General features: G+C 34.9%; 1 protein-coding gene across 3 annotated transcripts in view; it reads left to right on the forward strand.

Annotated features, from left to right (window-relative positions):
* The window catches only part of LOC150101823 (RNA-binding protein 5-like), a 455,027-nt gene that overhangs the window by 152,383 nt on the left and 278,003 nt on the right, over positions 1–24,641 (forward strand). For all 3 annotated transcript variants that reach the window (XR_016549043.1, XM_090400660.1, XM_090400661.1), the window contains exons 9-10: positions 654–716; positions 11,339–11,566. Coding sequence is in view for 2 of the 3 variants with exons in the window: in XM_090400660.1 (XP_090256786.1) it covers positions 654–716; positions 11,339–11,566 (291 nt within the window). In the remaining variant the exon portion in view is untranslated. The remainder of the gene's footprint in view (positions 1–653; positions 717–11,338; positions 11,567–24,641) is intronic.

Consider the following 24,641-nt stretch of genomic DNA (forward strand, 5'->3'; position numbering starts at 1 on the left):
TCACTATAGCAAGCTCACACTCAGCATGACAAACTACTGAAAAATCCCAACTAAAACTGCAGGTATAATGCTATGCTAAAAGTAATTCACTATAACAAGCCATTTCTGTGGTCCCTAGAGCGTGCTATAGTGAGAGGCAACTGTACATGAAAGCTTGAATGCTTGACAAATACACAGCACTTCTGGATAATTCATTGCTTCTTGTGGCATTTTTATGGAATAGACATGTTTCTTTCAACACATCAACTCTCTGTGTCTGCTATAGGTGCTGTTACAACATGTCTTGAGGATCATGGTATGGAAAAAATTAACTAATGTTCATGAGTCCTTGTTGGAACTCAGTAGGACCTTTTGGACGAGCTGGAATGTTGGTTGTAGGTCAGACCAGTGTGTTCAGCAACAGTACATGTGCTTGTGGCCCAGTTGGAGCATGGTCTGTGAAATACTTAACCTACATTATCAGAAGCTGGTGGAAAGTGTGTTCATATGCAAAGTTGGTTCCAAATGCTATTAGGAAGTGTATAAGATACAATTTTTTGAAATATAATGTTTTCCAGTACATTTTGCAAACAACGTGTATGGTAATTTATGCACAAACATTTTGTTTTTATATCTTCCTTATTCTCATATTTAAACCAAGTAAATATTTTCAGAGGCAGAAGCAGGAAGACAGGGAGGTGAAGGATTTGATGAAGTTGGATCATCTCCATCCAACAGTAAGTAGCACACATACATTAAAAATGTGAGGGTGGTATTAATTTTAGAGGATTAAAATTTTAGTAACAATTCGATTGAACCATTCAGTTTTAATTGAATACCATTATTATTATTTATTTATTTATTTTCCTAGTCTGCAGAATCAGTTTTTCGAATAAAGGTAGGCTAATAGCCTGTTTGAGAGGAGTGGTCTCATAATAAAGTATATTTTGTGAAAAACTATATTTTTTACACAAAATATATTTTGATTGCCATGCTCATTTGTAGCTTTCTTCTTCTCATTTATGGAAATGAGTGATTTAAGAAATCAAACTAATGTTAATCCTACTCCCAGGCATAATACATGTACAGACAGACAATTTTATTCTTGTTACAAATCAATAAAAGATAATTAGTTTGGTTTTTCACTATGAGAGAGAGAGAGAGAATAACAGCTTTTTTTAAATTTTATTTTGGTATAACCACGTGTTTGATTGAAGATATATACATGTATAGCAATGGTAGCATGACAGTCTTACAGTGTGTATTTTTTAGGGTGGGAATGGGGATGAAAACCTGTGGGAAAATTAAAGTGCTTGTTGGCAGAGGTAAGCAAAAATTGATATTCAAGAGGACGCCAAAAGCTTGGTATAGGAGAGGGAAAAAAAGTCATAAGTTACTCTGCAGAATGCCAAAATTTTCTTTTTTACGTTCAGTTCTTATTGTAGTGAAAAAAAAAAGATTTGTTATAATGAATTTCCTTTTGCATGGAAGTGATTCTGCTGATGCTCTGGTTGTGAGACTGATGATTTTTTTACATGAATTGCTGTAGTGGGACTTGACTGTGTTTCCTTCTCCTAGCAGGGAATCACTATAATGAGCCAGTTCCTGTGTTTCTTTGTTCCTCCCACATTCCTCTTTACTTTTTTTTTCTCTACTTTTGCAAAAGCAGAGTATTATCTCCTTTCTGTAAGAATTAAACTTATGTTGGTATTTTTAGGAAAGGACAAAAACATAAATGTTGTAACTAAAATAATATAATTACTCTTTCCTGTATTTCACCAAAGTCAAATTTGCATCATCACAGAAAATTGCACAGCTAAAGATATGTGTAAAAGCATAGCTGTGTGTGAGTGAGACTGAAATGAAGAAACAGAGCAAGAACTAGAGTTATGAGTTAGAAATATATGCACGTTAACACAAGAATAATGTTTAATTTGCCAAATATTTCAGTCTGAATATTACAGACATAAAAAATTAATGTGTTATCCTGATATGTTAAACTTTCCCAAATTTTTGATATAGATATACAGTCATTATGATTCAAGTTAGGACGTTGAAGTAAGGCCTCCACACTTTCTTTAAATAAACGTTCAAATTTGTAGCGACATCTGTGTAGGAGGAGAGTCTTGGACCAAAGGATGTTGTGGCTTGTTTCAAATCCATGCTGAGCTAATCCAGATTTCTCAGGTTTGTTGTGTTGAATTGATGACTGATGCTCTTGAATTCTTTTTTTCTATAGAACGTCCAGTTTGTCCAAAGTAGGAAAGATTACAAGGAACTTGATATACACACCAGGTAGAGAGAAGGTTGAGCGTTTATCTTTAGACGAAGGAAAATAGGTGGATAATTTGTTAATAGGAGTATAAGTGGCTGTTAAATCATATTTCTTCAGAATTCTTGAAATTGGTTCTGAAATCCCGGAAATGTAAGGAATTGGAATTCAGCGTATTGAATCTTTGCTGTTCTGTGTTGGATTGTAAGAATCGAAAAGATGTTGTGTACTCTTTTCGGAGAAGCCATTTCGTTTCATGTGATGTTTGATAGTCAAGAGTTCTTCCTGTAATAAATGAGAAGTTGAACAGTTAGTTCAAGTCCTAACTTGAATCGTAATGACTGTATATCTATATCAAAAATTTGGGAAAGTTTAATCAGGATAACACATTAATTTTTTTTTTTATAAATTTCCTATATTAGTCTAATGTTATTTAAGATTATTATATGAATTTCTGAATTAATATCTTTAATTATGACTTTAAAAATGTTTACTCTTCTGATACTTAGCGATATGACATCACGCGGCTCATTCTATGTGTGAATGATCAATTGTTCATATTCCACTTTGTTTTTTAAAACTATTCCTATGTAGCCACTGAAGATGGTCTATAATATTCAGACCGAAATATTTGGCCAATTAAACATTATTCTTGTGTTAACGTGTATGTATATTTCTAATCATTGTCACAAGTATCGTTAAGATAATTAGAGTTATAAGTTACCACCTAGCAGGCTTATTGGGTGTTCTTGGCTGTGTTTTTATTTATATATATATATATATATACACACACATATATCACATATGAGAAGAGTAGTGAATACATGTCTACACAGGGAAAAGCAAAAATATCTTAATGAGAAGGTGGTGAGTATAGAGAGAAATTGGTGACATATAATGGGCAGGAAATGTATCGGACGATCAAAGGCATGCGAGACGCCCTGACACATGCAGCAACCTTAAGAGATGAGAGTGGAAATCTTCTAACAAACTCAAAAGACGCCCTCGTTCAGTGGCGTAGATATTTTGAGAACTTGCTGAACATCAATGTTAGAATGGCAATACCGGAGAACCAAACTGTTGAACCATATATTGAAGAACCAACGCTTAGTGAGATTACTCGTGCTGTCCACATGCTGAATAACAAGGCTCCAGGTGTGGACTGCAATCCAGTGGAGTTTCTGAAGAATGGTGGGGACGTCCTGTTGGAGCAGTTGCTTTGGCAAGAAGAAAGACTGCCGGACGAGTGGAAGGAGTCGCTGATCACCCCTGTATATAAGAAAGGAGATAAGTCTCAATGTGGCAACAGGGGTACTTCACTGTTGACGACTGGCTACAAGGTGCTGTCTAACATCATGTTAATGTGCCTCACCATATGCAGAAGAGTGTCTTGGTGACTACCAGATGGGCTTCAGGAGGAACTGTTCTACAATAGACCAACTCTTCATGCTGCACCAAGTTTTTGAAATGTGCTGGGAATATAACCGGGAAATCCATAATATCTTCATAGACTTTTCTAAAGCCTATGACTCAATTATACACCCAAAAATGTGGCAGGTATTAGAAGAACTGGGAATTCCTCGAAAACTTCGAAAAATGGTGCTGGTATGTGTGGCTGGTTCGAAAGCAAGAGTGAAAGCAGAAGGTGACCTGTCGGATCCGTTTCAAGTACAGACTGGAGTGAAGCAGGGTGATGGGTTTTCTTCGATTCTCTTCAATTTAGTGCTGGAAGAAGTAATTAGAAGTACACACCAAGTGATGTTTGGAGTTGACATGGGGGGGTGCAAGTCAGGATTCTTGACTATGCGGATGACCTGAACATCATGCCGCATCAACGAGACGACGCAGTGGCATTGGTTGCTGCCATTGAGGAAGCTATAGAAGATGTTGGCCTGAAGATAAATGCCGAGAAGATGAAATACCTTTTCATGAGTCACCATGCTGCTCAGTTTGAGAGGGTGACAGAATTTAGGTACCTGGGGTTTATTGTGACTGAAGACAATAAAGTAGAAGCTGATGTCCTGAGTCAGGTGAATGCAGTGAATGTGGCCTATTACCAAGTGCGTCTCCTTTTTGCCTCGCGTATACTGTCTTGGACTACAAAGGTGAGACTATATAAGACTCTGATTAGATTAGTTCTCCTCTACGGTGCTGAAGCGTGGACTCTCACGGTGAGACAAGACAAGCTGACCACCTGAGAGTATTTGAGAACAAGATGCTACGACGTATCTATGGAGGGGGGGGATCATGGCAGACGGAGTCTGGAGGAGGTGGTCTAATGCTGCCATACACACTTTGTACAACTCGGCAGACATCTTGATGGAGCTGTGACCCTGGCATCTTCAGTGGCTGGGGCACCTGCATCGTATGGGCCTCGAAAGGACTGTGAGACAAGTGTGGGAGGCCCGATCCCTGAACAGGGAGACCGAGAAGGAGATGTGCGGATCAGGAGGAAGAGGAGGACCTGCAGTTTGTCGGGCTGGAGACCGAAACATGGCAGACAGTTGCAGAGGACCGTGCCCAGTGGCGTCACGTGGTGCTTGAGGCCAAAAGTCCCACTGGGCTGATAGCGCCTAGATAAGTCAAGTTCATGAAAAGGACACTTTTCGAAGTGTAAACATTGCATCACATTGGTTAACAGCCCTGTGTGCATTCAGATGTACAGATGGTGCAACGGGTTCAAATTCTTAGTGTTCTAGTAGTTTTTAAACTACTCAGAGGGTGAGGCAGGGTGAGCTCTGAGACAATGGCACCTAGAGGCACCTAGAGGTTATGGTGTCAACCAATCCAACTGAACATTGCCATTTGTCATAAGTTGCTCTTTTTGTTTTCTGAGTTTCATCTGTTGTGCATGTGTGAAGTGTGAACTGATGTGGTAGGCTACTTTTTATATATAATATAAGCAAGTTTTTAATATATTTTCGATAAATTTATAACTTTTTTGCCCATATTTACAATGGATAACAGTATTGTAGTTGAAGGAGGTAAACCTCATCTTCCTGTTTCAAATTTTACACCTTTGAGTAATTCAGATATGCCAACCAAATATAGCATTCTCCTTCATTATTGTTTTCTAATATACAGTATCTTAAAACAAACACATTGTCTTCCACTCTGTGCAGATTTGGTTACAGTTAATTGATAAAGTATTCAAAGTTATCCTACAGTTAATTGCATTAGACCACACTGATGTGCTATACACTCTTAAACTTTCATACATCAACAAAAATGCAATCCTACAGTCAAACTGATGTGAATTTTGTAGCATGGGTTGCATCGGTTAGGTGTGCTGTGACAGCACACCTCCTGCTTATCCAAGTCAATAGTTAATAGTTTATATTCCTATCCTGTATTATCTAATATAGGAAACAGCCTTTCATGTCATATACATTCCAGTATCTTAGCAAAATCCAACAGTATCATGGCATATCCATTCTTTTTATCCAACTTAGCCTTAATAGTATAAAATATTAACAAATTTGTTCATACATGATCTTCCTTTAGTAAGCCAATGTTGTTTCTTGCAAAGTATACTTGTCTGTCAACCAGTTTTAATTTGCAAGTTGTTACCAACTTTTCCAAAATCTTCACCACCACTCCAGAGATGGCAGTAGTTAGGCATCAGTTTTTGCTTCACCTACAATGGGACTGTTATACATTTTTTCTATTCTTGTGAAATTTTTCTGAGCTGATACTTAAATTATACAAATTTGTCAAGGGTCTAACCAGTTCAGCTGAACATTCGTTTACCATATGTCAGATATCCTAATTGTACCTATTGCTAAATTCATATACAGGTTATGCAACAGCTCGAACCTCATTCTCACACAACTCTATCTCTTCATCCAGTGTGGACTGTGCACCATGTTACACACACACACACAATGTTGATAGATCTTAGCAAAGCAAGCACTGGTTATTTGAACAATTGCATTTACTTCTCACACAAGGGTACTGGCTGTATTCAGTATCATGGCCATTTTTTAAGATTTAAGTTAATATGTCTGCAAATATATTATGATTAAATACATCAAATATGATAAATCCAAGGTAAACCACAATAATATACTAGAAAAACAAATTAATCTAAGAAACCATTCAATAAATAATAATAATACATATCTTACAGAAACTTGAAATAAACTAGGCTTGAATAATATTGCTATTATATTTTTACTGCTTTAAAGAGGTCTCAAGATTCAGCAGCATTAGTAAGTCTAATAAATTTTACTTCTTGTTTCCACATGTGGATTTTGTGATATTTTTCATGAAGCATCTATCTATGTGTATGCATGTTATTCTGCAACTGTAATTGGATTGATTTGCTTGCAGTTTAATATTTGGAATTGCTATATTATTTTTGTCATTGTAGTTTTAGTTGAATCAGACATTTATATTGACAAAACAAATTATTTGTCTCAAGTGCATAAATCAAAAGTGGAACTTTTGACACACTTATTAGATTTTTCTTTCAATATTATAAGCATTCAAAAGAGTGCTTTGTTATATATATTTTTATATCTTCTTCAATACTTTCTCTAGGTTCAGTTGTGATAACGAGTGATGTCACTATATGGGAATTATATTAAGAAATGCTCCTTTTCATAATTTTATGCAATAATTCCCTTACTTGTTCTACCTGTTCAAATGCAAACAATGGTCTTCATCGCTTGCATTTTCAATGGGTTATAGAAAAAAATAAGTTACATTTTTTAAAGTTTTTCTTGATAGTGTTGTGTGTCTTCTTTTGATATTTGATCCCATAGCCAGTTGAACTTTTCACTGTTCACACAGTTTTTGAATGTTTTGTACCATCATAGTGTATATTTAGGTTTTAGACAGCAATGAATACACATTTGTCTGAATCATCCCAAATGTTGTCTGTGGAAGAAATTGAATGGTAGGTCATAATTCCTAATTGGCCACATGGCTTCCTTATAGCAAAAAAACATATGCAGTTACTGTAGTCATATACTGTAAGTTAGAGATTATTGATATTGACATAATTCATAGACATGACAAACTTGTGATATACACAGTCTTGCCATAAATCCTGTTACAACTTCTACATAAACATTCTCGCACTGCTCACAGAATTATGCGAGTCCTGTTCCGTTGGTGCTATGCACAACTACCATTCGCATGTTTATCAGTAGAGAGCTGTAGAGGTTAACACGAATTGGGGAGATTATGAGAACCGTGTAGCTATAATAGTACTTCACAAGGTTGCAATGCAGCCACCTGTTATATTCAGCATGCTAAAAACACTCGGGATCAGTAGAATGTTTGTGTATCAGACTGTTACCCATTAAACGATACAGAAGACGTATCTGACCATCAAAGAACAGGTCGATCATGCGGCATTAGAACGCAACAGCTTGTGAGGGCTATGAAGGAACACCTCCACCATAAGATTTTCACATTTACAGATAACTGTAGTATTAACTAATGTAGCACTTTTCAATTTATTTTTGTTTTTAACAAGTGTACCAACATTAGTGTGAGATAAATTTAGTTAAGCCTGCAGAATATCTGTTTTCAGGACAGCATCATTAGTAAATTTAATAATTTTATTCTTAGTATGTAATGTAACTGGTTTATGCATCTTCTTCTTTTCACTGGAAGGAATAGTATTCTTAGTTTCAATTTTATCTGCCATTATTCACAACCATAAAGTAACAAACAGCTCACAAAAACTGTACATTTTGTAATTCATGGTATGTTTCTAAAACTGGTATGTGAGCAAATGTGGTGTTGTATAAATGGACATTGGACATAATTGAAAAGCATCATATGAATGGATCATCATAAGGTGGGGTATTTATCTCTCTCTGTGTGTGTGTGTGTGTGTGTAACTTGTAGAAATTGTGACTTTGAACTGTTACTGTTCTTAAGTTATTTATAATACTCTTTTATGCAGATAGGAATATCTTTTACTTATACACTGGCCACTGAATTAGCAACTTTTATTTAATACTTTATTGGACCTCCTTTAGTCCAAATTACACATGGATTCCACAAGGTGTTAGATTACATCTATGTCTATAAAATACCAGCCATTCACCAGACAGTCCTTTAACTGCGCTCAGATTTGACAGAAGAGGACCTTGCTCCTGGATCTGTTTTTTCTAACGTGTCCCATACATTCTCAATTGGGTTCAGATTCTGGATTTGTGATGGCCAAGAAAAATGGTGGAAGTTGCTGTAATGCTTGCTGAACCACTACGGAACAATTCTTGTGTGATGGACAGTAGCATTGTCATCCATGAAAGATCCATCACCTGCTGGATAAAAAATGAACATTGCTGAATGTACTTGATTGGCAACAATGTTCAATTCCTTGGAGGACACCTGACATTTCAGCAATATCGGGAGACCTGTTCCATACCAACAGAACATGCCCCACACCATTACACCATCTTCAGAACCTTGAGTTGTGTTTACAAGGCAAGCCAGGTTCATTGCCTCATGGGACTCCTGCCTACCTACAGTACAGAACAAGGTGTACCGTGACTTGTTGGACCTCGTGAATTTTTTCCATTCTTCCACTGACCAGTCATGGTGTTCCTGATACCACTGTAGGTAAAGTTTCCAGTTCCTCGCAGAAATTAGTGGTTTCCATATAGGCATACTGCCAATCTTCCTTCAATTCCCTGCACATAGTTTGGCTAGATATGGATCAGGAACAGCCTTCATTAAATGCTTTGGTCAATTGCTACTTACAGGAAGTTCTGTTTGTCCATATCAGCCTTCTTAGATGATGGCAATCTCGTTCCTGACACTGTCTTAGTACCACTGTTAGACCTCTTAGATAAGCAATTGCGGTTATTTTTCCACTGATTAAACACCCAGGATATTTCACCTTTTGAAAAAACAGTCAGCTCTGCTGTTTTCAAAATCATGGCTCCAGCCGGACAGGCATCCAACAGTAAGCCCTTTATCAAACCACAAAGGATCCTTTATTTTTCTTATTGTGAGCAACGCTATTGAAGATTACTAATCAGCAGCATTCTTAAATACTGTAGTTGACTGGAACACATGATGATGCACATGACCAACTATTTTGCATATATGCTGCACAGCGATGTTTACGTACACATGCATGAAGGTTTCTAATTCAGTGGCCAGTATGTGTATATCTTATATTTTTATCCTTTTTTAAAAAGATGTACGTGTCCATAGGTTGATTTAGTTATTCTGTTGTTTTTTTTCATGTATTATTTATATTCACTTTACCTGAACAATCTATTGTATATATACTCTGTATGCAGTTTTTATGCAGAAGTTATAATTTAATTTTTATTTTATTTCTAATTTAGTAAAGGTTCTTTTTAAACTTTCTCTTTACATATTTGTACTCCATTGGCCAGGTTTATTTATGACTGTGCTAATGACTACGTTTACAGCTTCCCGTTGGTTCCTAATAGCATCATGTAAAACTGGCTGGAAAGCAGTTGGTAACATCATTTGTCATTCATTCTTGCTTCATGTAATCCATTCTTTTTATTTGTTCACTCTAATGTGATGAGAAAATATAAGTGTTATATTAAATGCCTTATTTTTCTTTAGGTAATTTATATATATAGTAAGTTAGTTCATAAAATCAGAGGCATGCTGCCAGGTTGGTTGAGTGTTTAGCATGTTCAATTTCTGACTAACAAGTGCAGGTTCAAATCCTACTGTGGGTTTGTTTGTCTATGATTGTCTTTATTCTTGTTGAGAGGCTTATATGCTGGTTAAACATGATAACTAATATTTAAGGAATTGACAGCGTATACTAGAAATATAGATTAAATAAACTTTAATATATACTTTCCGATATTTCGGCGAACGTCACGTTGCCATCTTCTTGGGAACTTACTAAAAGACACCTGCACACAAGTACTAATAACAGCAAATGAGACTGAAGCTAGGAAGCTAGCGTTTCCTAAAGTCCTGATGGTGCCCCCTGGCGGGCTATATTGGTAGTTCTTGGCCTTTGGGCTGAAGTTCTTCTGATAAAAGTTTCCCAAATTTGGGGCAGTTTCATGCATCCAAATTTGTTGAGGTTTGGCATGTTCCTAAGGGCCGAGGCTGATTCCATGAATAGTCTTTCATACTTGAACTTGCTGCGGTGTATTACTGTGGCTTTCTAAGATGGAAGAAAGCCACAGTAATACACCGCAGCAAGTTCAAGTATGAAAGACTATTCATGGAATCAGCCTCGGCCCTTAGGAACATGCCAAACCTCAACAAATTTGGATGCATGAAACTGCCCCAAATTTGGGAAACTTTTATCAGAAGAACTTCAGCCCAAAGGCCAAGAACTACCAATATAGCCCACCAGGGGGCACCATCAGGACTTTAGGAAACGCTAGCTTCCTAGCTTCAGTCTCATTTGCTGTTATTAGTACTTGTGTGCACGTGTCTTTTAGTAAGTTCCCAAGAAGATGGCAACGTGACGTTCACCGAAATATCGGAAAGTATATATTAAAGTTTATTTAATCTATATTTCTAGTATACGCTGTCAATTCCTTAAATATTAGTTATCATGATTGTCTTTAGGTGGCAATGAATTTCATCCACTGGTGTGCGACCACTTTCCTGCTTATCGGAGGCCTGTAAAAGTTCCACATTTTATATCTAGAACATTATTCCTTGATTATGTAAAAAATACATAAAATTACAAAAATATTATATAAAAATAGAAAAAAAAATCCTTAGTCCACTACAGTGGCATACTATAGGCGTACAACCATTCATGAGGGTGATATCACAATTTTTTTTTTTTTTAAATAAAATAACTGAATATTGTCATCCTTACAACCAACCAACCAAGAAACTTGTATTTATTTCCAGAGAAATTGCACATATTTTTCAATTGTTTGTTGAAATTATGCAACACGTTTTATTGTGGTAGATAAAAAAAAGAGTTTGTATGTTGTTGTAACAAACAAATGTCTTTCATGTTCATTCATGTGTGAAATAATTCGAATAAAACTACTTGTTTGCAAATAGTAGTAGCATTATAGGTTATATCTTAAATTTCTACATTTATTTAAAATTAAATTTTCAGTATAAATTGAGTAACAAAAAAATTTATTTCAGCTCTCTTATTCCGTAATTTGGATATATTAACAACTGAGGAACGCATATTGGCCATGCTGGGTCAACTTACATCACTTCCAATTAAAAGTCTCCGGGTAGCTAAAGATCACCTTACTAATACGTCTCGTGGATTCTGTTTTGTAGAGCTTCATTCCACTTCTGAAGCAACTCAACTCCATGATTTACTTTTGTCAATGGGAGGACAGTTTTATGTTGATGGACGACAAGGTATTGAATATCTCTCTCTCTCTCTCTCTATATATATATATATATATATAAAATAAGGTATCTGATTCGGTTTTTTTAAATTGTAATATATGTTTTTGTAATTTAATAACATATATATATATATGTTATTAATTTTTACTGTGTGTGTATATATATATATACACACACAGTAAAAATTTATTCATATGGCAGATCAATTAATTGATTTGTGTCCTCTTGATAGGTTGGCTTAAGACAAAATGATAAAACGTTTTTTTATTTTTTATTTTATTTTTTAACCATTGTATATTCATTCAAGTCTATCTAAAGGATGGATAACTGAGTCAGTTAATTGAGTGTCAGCTAGAGACAGGATAATAGTTTTTATTTGTATTTCAAACTTGGCAAGTTAAAGGTGCTCACTGGTTATATTATGTCATTATATTATATGTGGTGTTATAAAAGGAGATTAACATTTTTTTTTCTGTTTAAAAAAATGTAAGTTTGCATTAAAAACTCTACATCCTTACAAAATTGTTATGCTTGCTAAATGATTCATATCACTTAGTTAAACAATTTAAATAGAAAGTTCCTTAAATTTTCTCTCAAATAATTTTTATTATTATTATTACATGACACCTTCAGGGAGTCCAGAGACTCATCAAGGCAGGACACCTACTCTACATCTCTCTATCTCCACCAATCAATCCTCCAACCGCAACTACACCAACACCATCTAACACCCACCAACACCACTAGTATTTCCACAGACAATCAAAAAACATCCATGCCCACAGCAGGATTCAAACCCACAGCCTTTTGGCTGGAGAATGAATGTGATAACTGCTCGACCAACCAGGCTGGCTTTTCTTCAGATGTTAGTTTTGAGATTGCATCATCATTATCAAATTCCTGATATAAACCCCCAAGTGGTGTACAGGATATGATAGTACTACATGAAAAATTTACACCATTACTAACTTCCTATCTACAATTTTTCTCCAAATCAGTCTGTTACCTGTTAAGACTCCAATATTATCAGATCTTATATTTCTTTCTTCTAAGGCACTTTTTACTGTAACAATTCACCTACATCTTGGTCTTCTTCTGGGTCTTTTTCTTGCCAACCTGGCAGAAAACATTTGTTTTTCTAATCTTTCCTCTCCCATTCTGCTGAAGTGACAATACCACCTGAGATTAGCTCTGCTAATGCATTCCTGGATGCTAACAATGTCAAGTTCTTTCCTAATATCCTCATTTTTAATATGATATTGCCACTGATGCCATCTGTTCATGCCAGGACTCTCATATCTGTGGTCTCTAGTCTTTGGTCAAGTGTTTTACTTCTGACCCAGCTCTCAGATCCATAAGTTAAAATTGGTTTGAACACCATTTTGTATACAGCTAATTTAGTATTTTGGCTCATTTCTCTCTTATTCCATATAAATTTATTCAGTTGACTTCCTACCATACCAGCTTTGTTGATTCTGTTGTCTATTTCCATATTTAACTTACCATCTTCACTAAAAATCGTGCCTAAGTACCTGAAATGTTTTACTTATTTTATAAGTTCTCCATTCACAATGCAGTTGATATTTTCAATATTTCTGCCTATTTTCATTGTCTTTGTCTTTTTAATGCTGATCTTCATACCATATCTATTACAACAGTTATTCAATTTAGTCACGGAATCTTGCAGACTTGTAGCAGATTTATTTAGAAGTATAACATTATCTGCATAAAGCAAAGAGCCGAGATTAACACCTCCAATTTTGATATAGTTCGCCCACCGATTAGAGATCCTTCGACACTTCTGCGCATCTCAGAAAAAGGAGAATCCATTCCAATAATAGGGTAATCAGTCCGTATTGTGGGATGAGTTGTTTATTATTACCAGTCGGAAAATTAACTTCTCTTTTATGATTATTGTAGTTAACTATGTTGCTTGTTTAACAGTTGAAAAATTTTACCTATAAAGCACATGATTTCGCGTGTTGGCGACCAATTCGGACATCCTTCATTTCTTTTTCCCCTTCAGCATGAATCAACTATTCTTGGAAAGATGCGAAGCAGGGACCTACAAATGGTGGGCGAACTATATCAGGTTTAATACCACTTTCGTTCATAATGTGATCCATATAGATAATGAATAATAGAGGGGATAGTGTACATCCTTGTCTGATACCAGATTTAACATTAAACCATCTTCCTGTACTTCAATTCTAACTGCTGACTTACAACTCAAATAAAGATTAAGTATTGCTTGATATAATTCCCCATTGACACTATATAACTGTAGCATTTTGAGTAGCTTCTCTCTTGCCACCTTGTCATATACCTTTTCCAGATCTACAAAACTTAAATACAGATCTTTGTTATATTCCAATGATTTCTCAACTATCTGTCATAAAGTGAAAATCTGATACTGGAAGGCTCTATTTGGCCTGAATCCAGCTTGTTCTCTTCCACAATCCTACTCAACTGTTTTTCAAGTATACTTTCATTTATCTTATCAGGAACACTCAGTAATGAAATACATCTGCAATTCTCACATTCAGTTTTATTTCCCTTTTTATATATATGTACTATGAGAGCTCTACTCCAATAATCTGGAATTGTCCCTCTGTCCAAGCCTTCTGAACTATGCAGTGCAGCCACTATAAGACTTTTATACACGTTTCAAGCTTTTGATGGCTTTTTCTACTTCAAGTATGGATATGTATTCCTGACTGCATGCCTGGTCAGTGTTTTTTACCACTGTGCTGTCATCACTGCTTGTTTTCATTGAAGTAATTTTTTGAAGTAATTACTCCATACTTCAAGGATATCTTTTTCTTCAGTTTTCATGTCACCTTTATCATCTCTAATTCCTTTTACAGCACTCTTTTCTCCATTTCTGATCTTTAACAACCTCCAGAATATCGTGCCACCTTCTGGATATTTATTTTCTATGTTCTTGCCAAAGTCCTCCCATGACTTTTTTTTAGCCAATTTTACAGTGTTTAGCTTTCTTACATTTGTCTCTGTATTCTCTAAGAGCACAAGCTGACTTATTTGCCAGGAGCTTTGATATATTTTCTTCTTTTCCTTCACCTCCTCTTTTAACTTCCTGTGTCCACCATGGAGTTCTGATTTTTCTACCCTTGCAGACAACCTCACCACATGCCTCTCTGGCAGAATCAATCAAGGTTTTCTTCAAGGCTTGCCACTGAATCTCCAAGGTTTGGTTTCTGTTCTCAAACTTTTTCATTTGTTCTTCAATAATCTTTGTGTATTTTAGTCTACAGTTCACATGTGAGAGCTGCTTAACTTTTATTGGCTTTAAAACTTTCTTACATGTCCTTCTTTTCAATATGAAATTCAATTTTATCCTGCTCAAGACTAAATGGTGATCACTTCCAATTTCAAATCCAATGTACACTCTGGTGTCCTGTACCAGGGAGAAAACATCACTATCAACAATAACATAGTCAATGAGACTTTTCTTATTCCTTGTCTCTTCTCTCCATGTGAATTTCTGCACATTTTTATGTTGGAACATGGTGTTAGTAATAACCATTCCATGTCCTGAGTAGAAATCCAACAGATATTTGCCATTATTATTAGCTTTGCTCTTTTATCCAAATTTTCCCAAAATATTTTTGTATGTCTGACAATCATTTCCTACTCTGCTATTTAGATCCTCAACGAGACCCAGTTTTCCTTTTTCATTGTGTCAGTTGCTTTTTCTAAAGCCTCAAAAAATTCCTCCACTTCTACCTTAGTAAAACCTTCTGTGGGACCATAGGTACAAGTCTCATTGTCCAGTTCCCCATTCTCATATTTGCCCACATTATTGTACTTGAGACTGCCTGCCATTCAAGAAGATTAGCCTCTTATTTTGTGTTGAATACTATGGCTGCTCCTTCTTTTCCTTGATTGTCATTGCCTGAATATAACATTTATTTATTGCTCAGAAAGATCTCACCAGTTTTTGTCTTTTTTGTTTCAGTCACCCCTATTATGTCGATCTGGTACTTATCTAATTCCTCAGCTAGCTCCATTTCTTTGCCATTCAGGCTTCTTATGTTGATAGTACCGATCTTTAACTCTGGTGATGTTGAGTTGGGGTTTGTTTTCAGATAAGTTCCAGTAGCTGACTTTTCGCTGTTCGCCCTGGTTCCCTGGCGAAAACAACGGGGGCCTTGTTTATCCGGGCGACGCCCCAGCCGGCATGAAATTTTGTCATGTCGTACCATCATTTTTTATTTTGGTTTAACCAATAAGAATACAATTTGGTCGGCTAAATCCCAAATTGCTAGCCCATCCTCGTTCGTTCAGTATCCAAGTAGATACCCAACAGGGTGCACCACGAGAAGGTGAGGATTGGACATTAGGTCAGAAGCTCTGGTCAGTTCTCTGCATTCCTTTAAAGGCTATGTGGAGGTCTCCTCTTAGTTATACAGCTTTGACCCTTAAGCACCCCTTAATTTAATTTACTATCTTCACTAATTATTATTATTATTATTAATGCAGCTGAAATAATAATAATTATTATTATTTCAGCTGCATTCAGTTTACAGTTTGTTTTCAATGTTTCTGCCTATTGTCTTTGCCTTGTTATTGCTGATTTTCATGCCAAGTTGATTACAACAGTAATTTAATTAATCAAGAATCTTGCAGACTTGTGGGGGATTTATTCAGAAGTATAACATTTGCATTAAGGAAAGAGCTAAGATTAATTTCACCAATTTTAATATCAGATTTAAAACCACTTTCCTTCATAATGTGATCCATATAGATAATGAATAACAGCAGAGCTCTTGTCTCACACACTTGATTTTACTCCAAACCGTCTTCCTGTACCTCCTTCATTTTTTGCTGGTGACTTATAGCTTAATTAGAGACTATGCATTGTTTGATATAATGTTCCGTGAACACCATATAACTATAGCGTTTTGAAGAACTTTCCTCTTTGCACCTTGTCATATGCCTTTTCCAGATCAGCAAAGCTTAAATACATATCCTTGTTATATTCCAAAGGTTTCTCAACTATGTGTCTTAAAGTGAAAATCTGATCCTGACAGCCTCTATTTGGCCTGAATACAGCTTTTCTTCACCAAGTTTCCCTACCCTTCCACAATCCTTCTCAACCATTTCTCAAGTTTGCTTGCATAATCTTACTATGAACACTCGGTAATGAAATACCTTTATAATTCTCACATTCAGTTTTATTTCCCTTTTTATAAATCGGCTAGCTTTGCTCCAATCCTCTGGAATTTGACCCTCTGAATTATGCAATGCACCCACTATAAAACTCTTTTATTCCATCATATTTGAGCATTTCTGGCCAAATTTCATTTACTTTAACTGCCTTTTCACATTTCAGGTTTTTAATGACTTTTTCTACTTCAAGTATGGATATGTATTCCTGACTGCATTCCTATTGGGAATTTTCCACCATCGTGCTGCCACTGATTGTTTCATTTAGCAGTCTTTCAAAATAATTAACCCAGACATCTAGATTATCTCTATCTTCAGTTTTCATATCACCTTTATCATCTGTGATTCCTTTTACAGTACTCTTTCCTCCATTTCTAAGATTTTTTCAATAGCTTCCTGATATTTAATTTTTGTATTCTTACCATGACTTTTGTTTAACGTTTTTTACACAGTACTTTGCTTTTTTACATTTTTTTCTGTATTCCCTAAGAGCACCAGCTGGCTGACTTGCTAGTAACTTTTTTCTATTCCTTGACTGCCTCTTTAATTTCCTCAGTCCACCATGGAGTTCTGATTTTTCTATCATTACAGACAACCTCACCACATTCCTCTCTGGCTGAATCAATCAGTGTTTTCTTCATGATTTGCAGTTAAATCTCCAAGGTTCAGTTCTTGCTTTCAAATTCTTTCATTTTTTCTTTAATGATGTTTGTGTATTTGAGTACAGTTCATCTCTGAAAGCTGCTTATCCTTGATTCATTTTACAACTTTCTTACACACTCGTCTCTTCAATATGAAGTTCAATATTATCCTGCTCAAAACCAAATAGTGATCACTTCCTATTTCAAATCTTCTGTATACTCTTGTGTCCTGAACCACTGGGAAAACATTGCTATCAACTATACCATAGTCAATGAGACTTTTTTCTTATTTCTTGCATCTGCTCTCCATATGAATTTCTGCACATTTTTATGCTGCAGCATGGTGTTAGTAATAACTAATCCATGTCCTGAACTGAAATCCAAGAGGCATTTACCATTATTATTAGCTTTGCACTTTTCTCCAAACTTTCCCAACTTTTCCTTTTTTCATGGAGCCAACTTCCCTTTCTAATGCCTCAAAAAATAACTTCATTTCTTTCTTGGTAGAACCGTCTGTGGCATCCTAAGTGCAAATCTGATATTTGATATTTGCCCACGTCACTCTACTTAATATTGCCTGCCATTCAAGAAGATTATCCTCATATTTAGTGTTGAATACTACAGCTCTTCCCTCTTTTTCCCTGATTGTCATTGCCTGAATAAAACATTTTATATTTGTGGCTTAGAAAGATCTTGCCTGTTTTTGTCTTCTTTGTTTTAGTCATGTGTATTATGTCAATCTGGTAGCTATCCAATTCTTCTGCCAGTTCTATTTCCTTTTCATTAATGCTTATTATGCTGATAGCACCCATTTGAACTCTGTTGATGTTGTATCTGTATCTGGAATTTGTTCCATTAGCTGACATCTCTCTGTTTGACCTGGTTCTCTGGCGAATACAATGGGGGCCTTTTTTAACCAGGTAATACCTCATCCGGCATGAAATTCTCATATTGTATTATCATTTTACATTCAAAAACACATTCCAACATACATTACATTAAAAAAAAAAAAAATGGTCTCTAAAAACATGCAAGTCTCAAAATCAACATCTGAAAAAAAAAATTATATCTGACAGAAAATTTGTGTGCGCGCGTGTGTATATATGGGTTTTTTTCAATCGAAATTGAGTTATTGATCTTTATACAAAGTTGCTTTTTTTTTAGAAAGTAAGATTTTTCACTCCTTAAAACAGGCAAACTGAAAACATTTTTTTTTTTCATGACGTGTGTGTGTGTGTGTGGTTTCAGCTAGTGAAGTAAGATACTCCAAATTTATTTAGAGAAATGGTAATTGTGCACCACTGAATCATGAAGTAACATTATGTAGTACAATATTTCACCCAGCTCTATACAATTCCACTGTGTAATTTTTGTTCATTTGTTCCATATGATAATTCCTTCACTTCTTGTCACACAGACAACTTTTTTGTGCATTTTTTAAGATGGTGCTTATCATATAATGGCACTGCTGAAATTAGGAACAATTTTCATCAGTTTCATTCCAGAATCTGAAAGTATAAAAATTTTATGCTTCTCTTCCAATGCTACTGTAAATGGATTTCGCATTTTCAAGCTCACTTCTACTTTTTCCAGACATTTTAGAGGGCATAAATATGTGTCATAAATTTTAAATTAAAGAGACAATAAGTGAACAGCAAGACAAATCATAGCTGTTTGCTTTATTCATTGTTTATTTGTTTTTTAATTGTAAATATATATAGATTATTTTATAACATAAAACTCAGTCATTGGATAAAAAATAAATCACATTGATTCAGTTATTCAAAATCATTTATGCTAATTTAAATGTTTTGGGTGCTGTGATCCCAGTCATTCTGTAATTGGGTAGAAGAATATCCATCCTGATCACCTCTTCTCTGTAGTGAAGCATTTCATACAGTCATAGAAAATTTTTACCTCTTGTAAAAGTGGAGGAGAGAGAGAGTCATAAAAGGGTCCATGGTATAAATATATCCAAATTGTTTGAGCATTTAAAGAAATAAAAAATTAACAGTAGCTCCTTTATTACATCGTTTTTGTTCTTCCTAATAGTATCTAAACTAGTTTTCATCTAATATTTTCACTTCTTAAATAAGTAGAGGACTTTTGGTGAAAGAAATTTAGTGTTAACTCACACAAAATAAATACGAACATATTGATAAATCCTAGAAAACATTAAAAATTATGTTAACAGCTATGTACCCCCCTCCATGCCAATTATTCCATATCAGTATTCAGTATAACCAATAAAAGTGAACTGAAACTGATCCAGTCAGAATGAATAAAATTTCAGATTAAAATTTTCACAGAAGGAAATTAGCCAAAATAAATATGACTGTTGGAATTGGAAAGTATCCATTTGGATGCTGAAAGAATGAAGATGGGCTAGTAATTTGTAACTCAGCCAAATAAATCGTATTCTGTATGAACCAAAAACTACAATATACAAATATAATAAGATATGCTATCTAAGCTGTTACTTTGTCATACAAGATTCCTATTATTATCAGGGAAATCTATTAAACAATGAAAAGTCAGTTGATTTATTTTATGATGACTATGTCGTTACATCATCAGAATGAATGCACACACACACAAAAAAAAAGAATGGACAGTTATATGAAGCAATGTAACTGTCGTGAAATGACTGCAGATGCTACAGATTGCTTTCTTTCTACTACTCTTCAGCATAGCAAGGAACTGCAAAGTTAGTCATTAATGCAACCGTGAACAAACTTAGCTAACAGGCAAAGGAATGCACAGCTCATTACAGAGGTTGAAAAGTAAAGAGATGGTTTACAAAGAAGAATTTAGTAAATTAAAACAAAATTAAAAAGTTTTACCATTTAAATAAAATTGTAAATGAGTACACATACAATTGACTGTTCACATAAAGTGAATATGTAAAGTGTATGTGAAAAAGAACGAATAACTAAATCTGTGTATATATGTCAAGTATAAACGTGTGTGTGTGTGGTTTTTTTTTGGGGGGGGGGGATATCTTTTTTTAATAGTGACATCTAATCTATGGATGCATTTTGTTTAAGTTTTTAATATTTACTTGTTTACTGAATAGTACAATTATTTAATGAAATTTGCATTTTTCACTGTGTTTGTTATTCAGATATTTGCTGTATAAAATTTTTATTAAAAATTGTGTACATTTTCTTTATTTCTTTATATACTTGTACAATAAATTTGTACTTAACCAACTGTGTGTTGTATACTTAATTTGTTCTTACTCCAAAAACATTATCACACTATGAAGAAGTAAAAATATCAGTAAATAATTTTTTTAGCTTCTTTTCATATCGTTTTGATTTTCAATTTTTCCACTAGCAAAGGAAGAGTACCAGCACTATTGCTTTATAAAACAGTGCTGTGTGTGTGTGTGTGTGTGTGTGTGTGTGTGTGTGTGTGTGTGTGTGTGTGTGTGTGTGTGTGTGTGTGTGTGTGTGTGTGCGCGAGAGAGAGAGAGAGAAGTAATCCTTTCTTAAAATAACAAATTTTTATTTGTTTCCACATATTACTTTCAGGTCTTCTAAATTAGCTTTTTATTTTTCTACAAACTATGAGGTAATATATTTCATAAAAGAAATACATCAATCATGGTGATTTGGGGCATATATTTGTTTTATATTTTTATTTGTTTCCACATATTACTTTCAGGTCTTCTAAATTAGCTTTTTATTTTTCTACAACCTATGAAGTAATATATTTCATAAAAGAAATACATCAATCATGGTGATTTGGGGCATATATGCTCTACTACATTTACAATACATGAACAAAAAAATCAGCCTTGTGGATTCATTGTAGGGCATGCAGTGTACGAGGGTGGTCTGAAAATTTATCGGCCTTGACCATAGAAGGCAACACTATTGACAAGATTTTTTTTTCTAAGTTGGTACGTTTGTCATAAGTATCCATGTGAAATTGCGAGTCATTCTATCATGTAGTTTTTTTATATAGCTGTCTGAAGCAAAAGTGTTGTCTGTATCCCTTGAAATGTATAAAATTGAGTATCGTGCGATTATAAAATTCTTTGTTAAAAAAGGTTTAATGGCAAAAGAAATTCATTTGAAGTTCATAAAAGTTTATGGGCACTCTTCTCCTTCATTTTCAACAATTAAGAAATGAGCTGCCGAGTTTAAACCTGGCCGTACCAGCCTTGAAGATGATCCATGCGAAGGACATCCAAAAAGTGTAACAACACAAGAATTCATTGATGAAGTGCACGATATGGTATTGGATGACCAATGAGTCAGAGTGCATGAAATTGCTGAGACTATAGACATTTCAAAAGAACGTATAGGATATATTTTGCATGAAGAATTGCAAATGAAAAAGCTTTGCCCAAGATGGGTGCTCACAGTAGATTAAAAACACACTCACATGAAAATCTCTGAACAGTGCTTGGAGTGTTTCAATAAGAATAAAACTGATTTTGTGTATCAATTTATTACTATGGATGAGACTTGGATTCCCTATTACACACCAGAATCCAAACTGCAATCAAAACAGTGGACAAAAGCCAGTTGTTCAGTGCCAAAGAAGACAAAGACGGCTCCATCAGCAGGAAAGGTCATGGCATTTTGTTTATTAATTATCTTGAAAAGGGTAAAACAATAACTGTGGAATATTATTCTGATCTTTTAACCAGATTAGACGAAAAAATCCGTGAGAAAAGACCCGGTTTGCAGAAGAAAACAATTATCTTTCATTAGGATGATGCACCGCCTACGAAGGCATTTTGGCAATGGGGAAATTAAGGGATATGCACTATGAATTGTTGGAACATCCACTCTATTCCCCAGATTTGGCTCCCTCTGACCTATTTCTTCCCAAAACTAAAACTCTTCCTCGCTGGTCAGCGTTTTTCTTCGAATCAAGAATTGATTGCAGCTGTAGAGGGATAGTTTGCAGATCTTACTGAGAACCACTACAGGGACAGGATAATGGTGCTGGAGCATCGCTGGAATAAATGTATTAGTCTTAAGGGAGATTATGTTGAAAAATAAAAATAATTTTAAAATTTTAAATTCGTTTTTTCATTGTTAGGCCGAGAACTTTTCAGACCATCCTCGTAGATGCAGTTTACAAAATGGGGAAGAGCACTCAAAACACCTAAAGCAAACTGTCATCTAAAATAATTAGTTTTTCTCATAATTCAAATAAGAAATCAAGTGCATACCTTAAGCATTAAACTGGCAGTAAAAAAAAAAAAAAAAAAAAAAAAAAATCAGAAATTGAACAATGGAAATATGCTGTGTCTAAAGTTAAAACTTTCCAAAACTACAAATTCTATGAATCCACCAAATAAAGTGAATGACTCTATAGCCCATGCAAGAAGATAAATGTTGTGAAAGTGGCAAACTATCTTGAAGTCTACTTAAAGAGCCGTCAAGATAGTTTGCCACTTTCACAATATTTGTCTTCTATATTCTTCTTGAAATCTTTCCATGACTTCTGCTTACATACTTTTATAGATGTTTTAACTTTCCTGTATGTTTCTCTGTATTCTATAAATATAGTTCGCCCACCGATTTGAGGTCCCTCGACACTTCTGCGCATCTCAGAAAAAGAAGAATCCATTCCGATAATAGGGTAATCAGTCCGTATAGTGGGATGAGTTGTTTATTATTACAGGTCGGAAAATTAACTTCTCTTTTATGATTATTGTAGTTAACTATGTTGCTTGTACAGTTGGAAAATTTTACCTATAAAGCACGTGATTTCGCGTGTTGGCGACCAATTCGGACGTCCTTCATTTTTTTCTCCCCTTCAGCATGAATCGACTATTCTTGGAAAGGCGCGAAGCAGGGACCTGGAAACGGTGGGCGAACTATAGTACATGTTGACTTATTGCTCAGGAATTATCTTTATGACTTCTTCTTTAGCACCTTGTGCCCACCACAAAGATCCCTCCCATCCTCACCAAACATGCAGACAATCTTCAGTGTTTCATTTTTTCAGATTTTTCCAGTTAGCACTGTTTGCTTCTTTTTTTTTTTAATTACTTTAAATATTTGCAACAACACATCTGGAATTCCTTTTCTCCATTACCCCAAGTACTTGTTCTAGTGAGTACAGGAGGAGCAAACCTTGAAGCACTTGATACTTAACCTTGCTTGTTGGTTAGCATACATGCTCTCCAACCAACTGCAGGTTCGAATCTCACCATGGGCATGGATGTTTGTGATTGTCTTTAGGTGAAGATGAATTTCATTGTCCAGTCTTGAGACCATTGCTCTGCTTAATAGAGGCCTGATGTGGCTTGAAAAAGTTGGTCTCTAGAGTAGGAATTCTGGACTATGTAACAACAAATTAAAAATCCAGAAACCCTACTCAGAAAATTGATAAAAATAGAAAAAACCCTTAGCCCACCTATAGTACAAAATGTACTATAGGTTTGCAAATAACTTTTTTGGGTGAGAACAACATAGAAAAAATATTTTACTTCATGTTCTACATATGTATTAAATTTATTTAAAAAATAATAGATATGTAGGTTGCTCTGAACTCTGCTTTCTTTCAAAGAAGAGTTTGAGGACTAGGGATGAATCTTTTCTGTGTTACTATATTTTGGTCTCATGCAGTGAGAACCTTTTCTCCTAGGAGCTTGCTTTACTTAGTAGGCTGATTCCCAAGATACTGTCAGCATGGAAGGAATGAAATTTCCACCTCTCTCCCTTAAAGAAATGGAATTAGCAATAATTGAAGGCACACAGCATCCAAAGCCAAACAATCAAAAATTTAAATATCTAATTTTTAGACAAATGATGAAAATGATTCACTCAAACCCAGATGAAAAGGGAGAGGGGTTTCTCTTTGGCTAACATATCTGTGAAAAACATCATGATAAAGAAATTGAATAATTATACTTAAATTTATATAATATAAATTATATGGATATGATTTATATGATATATGAACTCTGAAAGGATTTCTGTTATAAAAATAATTTGAATGAAATAATTTAAAAATTACATCAGAAAATATAAGAACAAACAATTCAAAACATAAACAGGAAAAAAAAAAAGAAAGAAAGAAAACCATTAAACAAGGATTACAGAATGAAAAAAAATGGATTCCAAAATTGAAAAATAAGCAAGGAACAGAACAATACAATAGAGAAAAAGTAGCAGAAATATGCAGTGATTTTTATATAGATCTATACTAATTATTACTATTTGACACCTCCAGGGAGTCCAAGGACTCATCGAGGGAGGGCACCTGCTCTACAACTCCGT

Source organism: Typopeltis vanoorti, chromosome 11, assembly GCF_054136105.1.
Source record: "Typopeltis vanoorti isolate ZY-2024b chromosome 11, IOZ_Tvanoo_1.0, whole genome shotgun sequence".
In the NCBI taxonomy this organism is placed as follows: domain Eukaryota; kingdom Metazoa; phylum Arthropoda; class Arachnida; order Uropygi; family Thelyphonidae; genus Typopeltis; species Typopeltis vanoorti.